At 46.2% G+C, this 12448-nt stretch overlaps 1 protein-coding gene across 4 annotated transcripts in view; it reads right to left on the reverse strand.

Moving 5' to 3' along the window:
* Positions 1-519: 519 nt before the first annotated feature.
* Positions 520-12448, reverse strand: part of LAMA3 (laminin subunit alpha 3) — a gene marked incomplete at both ends in the record, with an annotated part of 284682 nt that continues 272753 nt past the window's right edge. For all 4 annotated transcript variants that reach the window (XM_080714582.1, XM_080714581.1, XM_080714584.1 and 1 more), the window contains 7 exons: positions 520-665; positions 1421-1540; positions 2680-2773; positions 4219-4349; positions 4444-4603; positions 7857-7997; positions 9931-10114. In XM_080714582.1, the coding sequence (XP_080570708.1) occupies positions 520-665; positions 1421-1540; positions 2680-2773; positions 4219-4349; positions 4444-4603; positions 7857-7997; positions 9931-10114 (976 nt within the window). The remainder of the gene's footprint in view (positions 666-1420; positions 1541-2679; positions 2774-4218; positions 4350-4443; positions 4604-7856; positions 7998-9930; positions 10115-12448) is intronic.

Raw genomic sequence — 12448 nt, forward strand, 5'->3', positions numbered from 1 at the left:
GCAGAAGCTCCTAGTACTTGCTCAATAACTGTTGAAAACTGTGTTGTAGTACACTGAAGAGGTGTAGAGAACTAATGTAATGAATACTGACCACCAAGCTTGGTTCTATGCCTATAAAACATCATATTTTGAAGAGTATACTGCATTTATTTAACCCCATAAATTATAACATATGTAAAAGTTTTATGTCCTTAAAGTGTTCTTTTATCATTTTAACAAGTGGGGAAAATACTTTAAATGACATTTAATTTTTAGTGGAAAATAGTATTACCAAAAGCTTTGTGTGCATATTTGAATAACAATTTGTTCATCTCCTCAAGACACAGGATTTTTTGTATAAAATACATATGTAGCACTGAATGCCAAAATGATGGGTGTATGTGGTTGGATTTCGAGATCAGATTTGCTGTGGCACGTCTTCTGGTGGTGTCTTGAGCCAAGGATGACCTTGAGTGGGGAAGGGGCCACATGGCCTGCCTGCTTTTGAAGGTGGTTTCCTTGCTGTGTGATGGCCTGAGGCTAGTGGTCGGGGCAGCCATTCAGACTGACAGATCCCTGGACTTCCACGGCTTCAGAAACAGGGACAGGGATATGGTTGACTTGAATATTCTTCAGACAGCCAGAAAATGATTTCCACACAGGGAGCGTCAGTGTCTTCAAGGTGGCTGAAAGAGAGAAGGAAGAGGCGCTCAGTGGAGAGTTCACACAGTCAGATGGATGCACCCTGAGTTTTAACAGAATCTTATTAGAAGGAGCTAAAGGGATGCCAAGTCTCAGCCCACCCACTCTTCTCTCCTCTTCAAACCAGCATCTGACTGCTCCTGCATGATTTAACAGCAGCAAGGCTGCTCAAGACCTTCAGAAAAGAAGATGCCGCAGTCTGAATCAATAGACAATAACTCTGAACTCTGCTGCTTTTATGGGTCATGAAAGGCCTATAAAATTAACAACTAGACTATGTGGAGGACATAAAACAGTTAAGAATGAAAAGGCTTTTTCCAGGCAAAATTCCAGTCCTGAATTTGATTCCATCTCCACTGGACTGATTCTACCGCCCTGGCCCTGCAAAGCCTACTAATTCAGCAGACTAAATACATTGGGGAGGACACACCAGTTTTTCAGCTCTTTTCCTGATTTTTTTTTCTGTTATCATATTTCTGTGTTAATGCAACCTCAGAGGATAACTTTTTAAATTATAGGCTTGGGACAGGAAGAGGCATCCTGGATAGCCCCAAAGTGTGACCATGGCTAGCAACTGGGTTTCCCTGCATGCTGGAGCAACGGGCCTCCCCACCCCACTGGCCAGCCAAAGGCTGCCCAGTTAATATGTGCTGGGCTTCACATTTATTGAGCTACAAAGAAAATGTTTAGAGCCAAATGTAGGACAACACGGGCGTGGAAGAAAGCAGAAGAGAGTTACCTGGGACGCCTCCGATGTGCAGTGGGCCTGGGGTGCTGTCAGGCAGAAGGGTGAGCTGCCCAGCTGTGTGACTGTTGTCTGTGTCCAGTTCTAGGTGCAGGATGTGTTGTTTGATGGTGACTGCAAGAAAGGAAGCGAGTTAGGACTGTCACATGGAGGGGTGCCCTCCCCACAGCTTAAGGTCTGCAAGATTGCGATCTCTGGACCCATGGGAGGACTGTTTGCAGGCCTTCAGTCAGCCTATTCATTCATCTCACTTTTTCTTAACACCAGGCTTCCACACACACTACTGAATTTAGTCCTGCACATGAGTCTGTGCAGAAGACCTATCTTTCCTGTTTACTGGAGAAGAGACTGCAACTCACTGAGGCTGAGCAGATGGCAGGGCATCAGGAGTCGGGCTTCAAGCTCTGGTCTCTCGTCTCCAGAAGCCATGCTCACCCTCCACTTTCTAACACCACTGCCTTACTGGTCTCCACTGACCTCAGCCGCCTTCTAAGAAGGTGCTGGCTTCTAAAAACTGATGCCAAAGACAGCGACACCAATTTTAACCCTAGACACCAAATTCCTCCCACGTTAACAAGATCATCCTTTATAGAAGGTATTTTAGTCGATACAGTTCACATTTCTCTAAACTAATATCCACAAGTTGTTCATAAAACAATGATTCTATTTATTTAAGTAGTTTTCATGAAAATTAAATGACTATTAAATAGTAACCCAACAATGAGACTCAAAAATCAATAGTAAGAGCAGATATTGGGCACTGAAATTAGTACTTTGCATATGTTATCTCGTATAATGTTCACAACCACTGGAGGTATATGCTAGCTTTATCTCCATTTGACGGATGAGGAAACTGAAGGTAAAGAAAGTTCAGGTAACTTGCCTAAGGTCCGGGGTAAAGGTGGACCTAAGCTTTGACCTCTCTCTTTCTGATTTCAGTCAAAAATAAAATAATAATGCTCCAGTACTTTGAAAATGAATATAGCTTATGAGTTTGCTGGTTAGATTTAACACACACACACACACACACACACACACACACACACACACACGGCCAAATCCCCAAATCCCAAAATTTGGTATGTTATGGAGAACTGGAGGCAGCCCCGTTGAGGTTGACAAAGGACAGGTCAGCCTGGCAGGTGGACCCCGCTCAGGCACTCTGGGCGATGGACCGAGGTTTCTCTGGGTCAATTCTATCCAGATGAAAGGAGACTGTTTCAGTGTAAACAGTAGGCTACTAGATGTCATACCTGCCACTGAGTGCCACTGTCCATCACATAGAGACCGCTTCGGTGTGACTGACGTCAAGGTCCCACCTGTCCCGCTGTCTATAGAAGCCGTGACCTGGAACACACAAGTAAGCTGCTATTTCCTTGTGGAAGGCAGGCGGAGGCGGCCTTCCCCACCCTCCTCACTTCTCAAGCCTGGCCATGCAGACAGCCGAGGAGAGTTTAGAAATCGGTTCCTGACTCCTGCGCCAGATGAGCGCTCGGGGCCCAAGGCTCCTGAAGACTCCCTCTGCTGTACCCAGGCAAGCCAGCACAGACCAAGGCCCTGGGCGACGCCACAGACCAAGGCAGAGAGCCGTTCCTTCCTAACCTGAGTCCTGCGCCCCTCAGCCCTAATCCAAGGTTACTGCTGAAAATCAACCATCCTCTTCAGTAACACACAGGTGATGGTGGCTCTGTGTAGAGGACCTCTGAAACTTGGCAGACAAGAATGCTGGTGGAGGCCCACATTCTGCTGCAAGAGCCAGCTAAGTGTACTACTGCACGGATGCTTCACACATAGAGGGTCTCGTCTGAGGCCTTAAACAAGCCGACGGCTGCTCCGTACCGGGCATGCATCAGGCACTCAGCACGTTTTGTGCGGAATCCCACCTTCCACCCACTAGGTCATGGGCTCCTCCAGCATCTTCTTAGGGTTGGATTGAGGTGAATGAAATGAGAGGGCTAGAATAAGTGCCACTATAAATAATTTACATTTAATTTGCCAGTAGCTAGATGGGGCAGGCTGTTCACAGGCAGTTCTGGAGTTAGGTAATGTCCCTGATGGTATGTAGGTCATCAAGTCTTGCTTTTTCTCTTTGGAGATTATTGCCTATCCAGAGAATCCTACCAGGGACCCTCCTTAACTCCCCCTTTGAAAAGCCAGGCTTGCCACCTCTGTTTGGCAGATGTGGATCTGCTCGTTTCTCCAGGTGATAGAGACCAACTCAGACTCCACGATCACAACTCCAGTACGGGGCATCATAGGGGTTGGGGTGCAGCTCAGGAGTACAGCACTTGCTTAGCATGCAAAACGTCCTGGCTCGATCCCGAGTATCACATATACACATGCACGAATGTGTGTGTGTGTGTGTGCATGCACAAAAGTATTCTAGGAGCTTGGGCCATTTTATTTTCTTCTGGGACTTTTTTCACATTTAATAAACTGTGGAAGGTCAGTTTCAGCAACTTAGTGGGACTCTGTTTTGAAATAAAAAAAATAAAAGGTATGTCTGGGGGTATAGTTCAGACATAGAATGCTCCTGGGGGGTCAATCCTTAGGACCACACACACACACACACACACACACAATAAATAAATAAATAAAACAAAAACCCAAAAAAGATAAAAAACCGAAGACATAATGATATAATTACTTGCTAAAGGAAAATGGTAATTTGTCCCAAGGGCAGTTCTCTTAAACATAACATTGGGTAAAGCTTCTATCATAGTTTCTCCTACTATGATCTCTAGATATCCAGTTTCCATCTGCCCCTCCCATGTCATAGGACTGCTACGCACCTTTCCTGCTTCCATGTAAACACTTAAGTGCTGACCAGGTGAATTTCCAACATGTATTAGGATTCCAGTGAGACTTCTTGGACGAATACTGAAAACAAGCTTAAACTCTGGCCCCAGTGGCACAGGGTTAGCTTTCAAAAGAAAGAATAAACAGAACATCATAATCAAAGAACAAAGATGGACTTCTTGATACTTAAAGACACAACTGACCAAACTGTTTCTTACCCAGGATGACATGACCTCCTTCTTGGGGGAAATAAATGCCTTTCTCCAATGGGCCGCCCAAGCACGGAGATACCCCAAAGCTTGCAGAAGGGGAATCCAAGGGTTTTAGATCCAACTGAAAGTTCTTCAGGCACCCCACAAAGCTGTTTTGGGGGAGGCTCTGTAAATAAGGAGAAAAGAAAGAATTCACTTACCTACAACCCCAGACAGACCAGGGGCAGTCCAGGCAAAGGAGCTTGCAGCCTGTCGGCCAGAGCAGATTTTTCCTTCCTGCTTCAAAACGTCAGGCAGCCTGACTGCTCCATTTGACTCCCTGCCCTGCCCAGAGTGTCCAGAAAACCCTGCACACCAGACGTTTGTGTGAGGCGCCACCAATCCGAGGAGCGTGTGTAGGAGGGTGGGGGCCGTGGAGGTTGCTGGCTGGTGCTGGAATAAGACAAGGAGGGTGGACCTGATCCCGGCCCACGCAGACTGCGTGCAGAGGGGGTACTTTCCACCCCACGGTTCACAGGTCTCCCCATCTCTTTGCAGGTACAACCACTTCTTTGGTTTTTATGAGCCAATGTGACAGCTAAATGGAAGGCAGCTAATACAGAAACCAGGCCACAATGTTCTCAAGATAACAAAGTGAAAAGCAGTTCACCGCATTGTTCTACTGAAAGATCACAAATTTTGCAGAGTTCGAGTGGAAACCTCATGTACCATCAGTGGGCTGGTAGGGAGCCCCCGCCTGCCTTAAGCTGGCCTGGAATCCTGGGGGCTCCTCACCCGGGCCCCGGCCTGGGCACTTCGGAGGGTTTGCAATCCCTTATGTTGCACTGGATGCACGTTTTTCTGGGGAGAAGGACCATAAGATATCAGTGAAAATTTCAAAACATTCATAAGTTTCTCAAAATGTTTAAGAACCATTGAATAAAATCCTTTACCTCTCTACTAGAATAGATGCTTTTAGCACCCTGGAATCCTACACAACATATGCAAGATGAGGTAATTTTTAGAGAAAATGCTGATGTTAGAAATGCACGTGGTGCTGGTGTCAACGGCAAGCTGCTGTTTGGATTCTTACGATTTGGCCCTGCTATGCAACAAGAAAGCTGTACCTGGAAGGGAGTGCGGACTCCCCAGGATAGCCCTCAGCCTGCCACGCACCCTGAGGGGTCCACTGTAGCTCTGGTGCTCAGAAGCACTTAGACTGGATAGAACCAGGCCTCGGGAGTGACATGGAGGAGGGCTAATCCGATGGTTTATAACTGCAGCTTGGAGGAAGGCCAACAAGAGAAACATGGCTGTAAGAAATACTATAAATATATTTGCTCCAGATGTTGGGAGGCCAGATGTGAGTAAAGTGTTTTTAAGAAAAATCTATCTAGCTGGGCATGGTGATGCATGTCTGTAGTCCCAGTACTTGGGAAGCTAAGACAGGAGGATTGCAGGTTTGAGGCCAGCCTCAGAAACCTAGCGAGGCTCCCAGCAACTTAGTAAGACCCTATTTTAAAATTAGAAAACAGGCGAGGGTTGGGAGCCAGACATAGTGATGTACACCTGTAATTCCACTACTTGGGAGGTTGAGACAGAAGAATCGCAGGTTAGAGGCCAGCCTCAGCAACTTAGTGGAACCCTATTTTCAAAACTAAAATTAAAATTGGGCTGGGGGTGCAGCTTGGAGGTAGAATACCCCTGGGTTCGATCTCCAAAACAGACAGAAAGACAGACAGACAGACAGACAATCTAAGTCAAAAGAGCACCCTACTCATGTCCTTGACTGACGCTCACTCCATCCTCTGATTTCTGTGAGAGGGAAATAGGTACAGAGGCTAGGGGAAAATAAACATTAAAACTGAGTCTCTTTCCAGTACTTCCCAGACTGCGACAGAGGATCAAAGGTTCCAGACCAGCCTCAGCAATTTAGCCAGACCCTGTTTAAAAATAAAAAAGGGCCAGCAGTGTAGCTCAGAGGTAGAATGCCACTGGGTTCAATCCCCAGAACCAATAATCAATCAACCCATCAATAATGCTTTGCCTGAAAACAGCAAAGATGGCAAAAGTGACACAAATTAGCTCAGAACTCATTAACTCAGTCTTAAATCTCTTCAGATTTAAATCTGCTTCTCCCCTGCCCTTGGGAGGCTGAGACAGGAGGATCGCACAGGTTTGAAGTCAACCTCAGCTACTTAGGATCACGTAGGTTCGAAGCCAACTGTGCTGGCTTAAGAGAGCCTGTTTCCAAATAAAAAGTATAAAAAAGGTCTGGGAGTGTAGCCCGGAGGTAGAAGGGCTTCCAGGAACCCCAGTACCACCAAAAATAAATAAATAAATAAATAAATAAATAAATAAATAAAGTCATGCAGATCCCATTTGCAGTACTGTAGGGTATGTGTCTCAACCGGAACCCCAAAAGGAAGGCATCAGCCAGGTGTTTGTGGTGCATAAATGTAATCCTGGTACTTGGGAGGCTGAGACAAGGGGACCACAGTTTTGAGGACAGCCTCAGAGATGTAGCAAGACCCTGTTTCAAAACAAAAAACAAGTCGGGCATGGTGGCACACGCTTGTAATCCCCGCGCTTGGGAGGCGGAGACAGGAGGATCGCGCAGGTTCGAAGCCAGCCTCGCTGGCTTAAGAGACCCTGTTTCCAAAAATAAAATAGGTCTGTGAGTGTAGTCCGAGATAGAAGAGCTTCCAGAACCCCAGTATCACCAAAAACAAACAAATACATAAACAAATAAATAAATAAATAAATAAAAATAAGAGCTGGGTGTGGTGGCCCATGCTTGTAATCCCAGCATTTGGGAGGGTGAGACAGGAGTATTGTGCAGGTTCCAAGCCTCAGCCACTTAGTGAGGCCTTTAGCAATTCAGTGAGACCCTGTTTCAAAATAAAGAATAAAAAAATAGGGCTGGGGGTGTTGCTCAGAGGTACAATGCCCCTGGGTTACATTCGTAGTACCATAAAAAAATAAAAAATAAGCTGGATGGGGTGGTACATGGCTGTATTCCCAGTATTTGAGAGGCTAACACAGGAGGATTGCAGATTCGAGGCCAGCTTCAGCAATCAACAAACTCAGTTTCAAAATAATAATAATAATAATAATAATAATAATAATAATAAAATAATAGTAAAAATAATAATAATAATAATAAAGAGGTAGAAAGCCTCTGGGTTCAATCTCCAGTATGAAAATAAATAAATAATAAGGCTATGGGTATAGCTCCGATGTAAAATACCCCTGTGGAGAATCCCTACTACCCTCTTCCCCTCCAAAAAAAAGAAAAGCTTCAAGATAGAGAGCCAGCACCTTCTTTGCGGGCCTGGAAACATTGGCTATTTTAAAAAATAAAATCCAAGTATTCTGAAGTATCTCATATAATTAGAATGGTTATATTATCAGGTACATTCTTTTGAATTTGCATTCACCTTTGGCTTCTTTGATGAAGTGGATCCCAGGTAAACTTGTGTGCCGATGCTGATGGTGGAATTTCCAGGCAAGGTACCCTCCTGGGCCTGCAGCCCATCCAGGACCAGGCGCGCTTTTCCACCGTCAAGTCCAAACACCACCTGCAGTGGAAACAGAAAAATGAAAAACATAGTCACAGGAAATTAATAAAAATGCTTTTCTAACCTTCAGCTAGCTTTAAAAAATAGAGATTTTCCTCCTGTTTATTATCATTACCATCATTTGTGAGATTGGTAGGTACTGAATAAAATGAGCTAAAAAGAGGAGCTACAGGAAAGCTTGCTCACATGTGAGCCAAAGAGACAGGTACAATGGGTCTGAAAACTCAAGCAAAAGGTGAACCATCAAACGTCTTTGAAATGGAGGGAAAGAACGGTCTGGGTAGAGCTGAGAAGAGGAAGTCCTCCATCACCATAAGCAGGGCTCGGGTAGCGAGAAGCAGCTGCTTCTCTTCTAACAAGATAGTCAAGTGTTTTCAACTCTTTGCTGTGCCTTAGGACCCCGGGGCCCCGATGTGACTCTGTCATCTCATGGCGAGGACTTGCACTAATGACTCCCCAGTGTGTGCACAGGATAGAGTGTGTGATAGCTGCTCCCCACTAAGGTGCCCACGACAGAGCTCCTACTCTTCCCAAGCCCCGAAGGGCTCCATCGCCAGTCGAATCCACATTGTCATCTCGATAAGCGCCCTGCTACAGACCCAACAGCTGGCCCAAGTGCAGGCGCAGCACCTGCTCCTCCTTTCCTGCCAGCCCCGTGCTCTATTTTGGGGACACGCCCAGATGCCCGCCTCTCCCACCTCCACCCTGGCCTCCAAACAAGGTGACAGCATCCATCATCTGGTCCTCACATCCACTCTTACCCCTATAGTTTCTCCAGCTAAAGAGAGTTATAAACACAAGTCTGTTCAAGTCACTGTGCTTTAAGATACTTTGAAAGCTTCAGAGACACTTGGAGCGAATCCAAAGTCCTCAGCGTGGCCTTCAAAGCTTCAGTGCTGTGTCCACCTCTCTCTAATCCCCACTGCTTATCACCTGTGGGTGTTCACTGAACTAACTCCCAGCTCTAGGTCATTGTATTTGCTGTTCTCTCTGCCTGGAACACCATCCGCATAATTTCACGGGATGGCCACTCCCTGTGGGTGGCCTATCCTGACTACCTGGCCCGAGATAGCCTCCCTCCTCTGCCTGTCGTTTCCTGATCCTGCTCTAGTGTTTGCTCAGAACGCTTACCAATTTCTGGCATTACGTTGAGGAGTTCTTGTTTATGTGCTCTAGGAGAGTAGCTCATGAAATATTTGTTGAATGGCTAAGTGAACATAACTTGTCAAGTCACTTAAGTTGTCTGAGTACCCCTCATTAGAAAAAAGTGCCCCCTTCTGGCCTTACACTATATGTTTTAGATCGGGGAGGCCTTCGGGTAAGAGCGGGGATGCTAGGGATGAGGATCTACACACTCGTGCTAAGGGGAAGGGATTCCAGGACCAGAGAGGGAGCTGGAGGCTGGAAATGGATCCTGCGGGACAGCAATGGTCCTGGAGCAGGTGTGGTAGGCCAGGGAGGGCTGGAGGGGTGGAGAGGACAGAGGGTTAAGGCCCCGTGGCTCTTAGGATGCCATCCACATGAGGTTTGTGTGTGGTCTCCAGTCCCAAGTGCCTCCAACCACACAGCCTTCTGGGAAGGACACCACGACTCCTGTTTTGTACCAAGAAGGTATAGTTGAGTAGCCCTTATCTGAAATGCTTAGCACCAGAAGGATTAAGATTTCAGATTTGTTTCACCATTCGGAATATTCACAGAGATGTAATGAGATATCTTGGGGATAAGGCCTAAGTCTAAACACCAAATCCACTTAGGTTTCATATATGCGTAGCTTGAAGGCGATTTCAGGTCATGTTTAGTGTGCCTGTGTTTTGACTGTGACCATCTCGAGTGTGGGATTTTCATGTCAGTGCTCAGACAGGTTGGGATTTGGCAGCACTTTGGGTGTTGGTTTTCCCAGCAGCTCGTCCTGTAGCGCCAGCCCCGCTCTCACCGTGTGCCACCGCCCCTCACTGTACTTCTCTCGGCTTCTGAGCCGCAGTTTTCTTCCTTCTGCTCCCAAAGTAAAGACCACGTGTCCGTTGGAAAGATAGAGAGCCATGAAGGCGCGCTCGGTGCCCGTGTGGAACACCAGCCCTCTGGGGAATGTTGTTTGCAGGTCCACAGCAAACTGTGATCTGTGGGAAAAGAAACCGACAGGCAGTAAAGGAAAATAGTAATCCTTGCTGTTTCCTGCGTCGCAGACCTGGGAGAGCAGGTGGGGGCAAAGACCCAAACTTTCATTTTTCAAATGCATAAATGGGGCATGAACTAAGAGGCCATCACACCCACCTGCTAAGAGTTTAGTTGCACAGTTTTCGTACCATGCTAGGGGATGGTGAGAACTTCTGTGGTGAACTTAACTAGTGGTAAGGGTCCTGGCACATGGTGAGAAGGAATGTGCACGGAATTTTTAAATATTTTACATTAAGAAAATTAAGGTAAAATTGACATTACATAAAATATACAATCTTAACCACTTTTTTTTTTTTTTTTGCGGGTCTGGGGATGAAACCCAGGGGCATTTGACCTCTGAGCTATACCCCTGCCCTATGTTTTATTCTTTATTTTGAGACAGGGTCTCACTGAGTTGCAAAGGGCCTCACTAAGTAGCTGAGGCTGTCTGCGAACCACGATCCTCCAGTCTCAGCCTCCTGAATGCTGGGATTACAAGCGTGCGCCACCACGCCCGACTCTTAATCACTTTCAAATGCACAGTTCAGTAGTGTTAAGAACTGTCACAATGTTGTACAATCAATCTTCAGAACTCTTTTCATCTTACATAACAGAAACTACCTAGCCTATGAAATAATAGCTCTCGAATCCCCTCTCTCCAGCCCATTCTGCTTTCTGTCTGAATGGATTTCAGTGCTCTGGGCCTCTCGTCTACGTGACATCGCGCAGTACGTGTCTGTGTGACCGGCTTATTTCACTTAGTAGATAGAACTCTTTAAGCCCAACAAGTATGCATTGTTTCGAGCATATTCAAGGGGAGGAAAGTTGTAGGAGGAGCAGGGGACAGCTTGAAGGACAAAGATGTGTTCAAGCACCAGATCAGCTTTTTCAGCCGGTCATGGTGGCGCACGCTTGTAATCCCAGCATTTGGGGGGCTGAGACTGGAGGATCGTGGTTCACGGACAGCCTCAGCTACTTAGTGAGGCCCTCCGCATCTTAGTGAGACTCTGTTTCAAAATAAAGAATAAAAAAATAGGATAGGTCAGGGAATGTAGCTTGGAGGTTGAATGCCCATGGGTTCCATTCCCAGGTCTGAAAAAGAAAGAAAGAAAGAGAGAAAGGAAGAAGGAAAGAAAGAAAGAAAGGAAGGAAGGAAGGAAGGATCAGCTTTTTCTTTCTGTAAGACATAGTTATAGTCACCACAAAGGCACAGAGATACAGATCCATCTTCTGCTACCCATATCTACATTCTCTGACCCTCATACCTCATTTATGATGGGATGTAGTTGAAACAGAGACTAAAAGGACTCATTTGCTTGATGGCTGCTCATCATATGAACATCTGGCCAAACAAGGTTTACTTTCCACAAACACAACCTTCTATTCATCCATCACTCAGAAAATATTGAATGAGTGTGTAGTATGTACCAGGCACTCACTCTGCTGGGCACCGGGATGCAGCCATGGATGCCCCATTCCTTGAGTTGGTCATGGTGTGTGGGTACACGGAGAGGGTTTTGTAAAAGTGCAGCATAAAGCCAGGTGCAATATGGCGCTGCACACCTGCAATCTCAGTATTTGGGAAGCTGAGACAGGAGGATCATGGGTTCAAGGACAGTCTCAGTAAGTATCCTTATCAACCTAGCAAGATCCTGTTTCAAAATAAAAATAAAATAGGACTGGGGGGGTATAGCTTGGAGGTAGAATACCCCTCCAGTACTGGTTCAACCCCTAGTACACACACACACACACACACACACACACACACACACACACAAACACACACGTATCATTTGGCTGCTATCACCCATTTCCTGAGGTTAATGTCTAAGTACACACCAGACAGTGGGCAGGAACTAGGTTCATCCTGCTCATAGCTGGCTCCCCTGTGGCTTGGAACCCACTAGGCACTCGATAAATACTGGATTGAGTTAAACAGTAAGTGGGAAGTTGGGAGGCAGAACCTGGAAGCAGTAGGAAAAAGTGCGCTGTTAATTTTCTTTGCCTTTTCATACTGTGAGGCTGAGATGCACATTTATTCTTTGGATTACCAAGTTTCCTAGAGGGCAACATTCTTCAAAATAAAAAAGAAATCCATATTTATTAAATGAAGCCTCCCAGATGGCAACACGGCTCAGTGTTTCTCTTGGTGTGTGTGAGTGCCGTGCGGGGGCTTGAAGGACGAGGGTGAGCCAGCTGGAGGAGGATGTTAGGCGAATTCCAGAGAGTGAAGTGCTTGTGCTTGTGGGCTTAGTGACCAGACCTGACACTTGCTTCCCAGAACTGTTTCTTGAAGC

Source organism: Muscardinus avellanarius, assembly GCF_963383645.1.
Source record: "Muscardinus avellanarius genome assembly, chromosome: 17".
Classification (NCBI taxonomy): Eukaryota; Metazoa; Chordata; class Mammalia; order Rodentia; family Gliridae; genus Muscardinus; species Muscardinus avellanarius.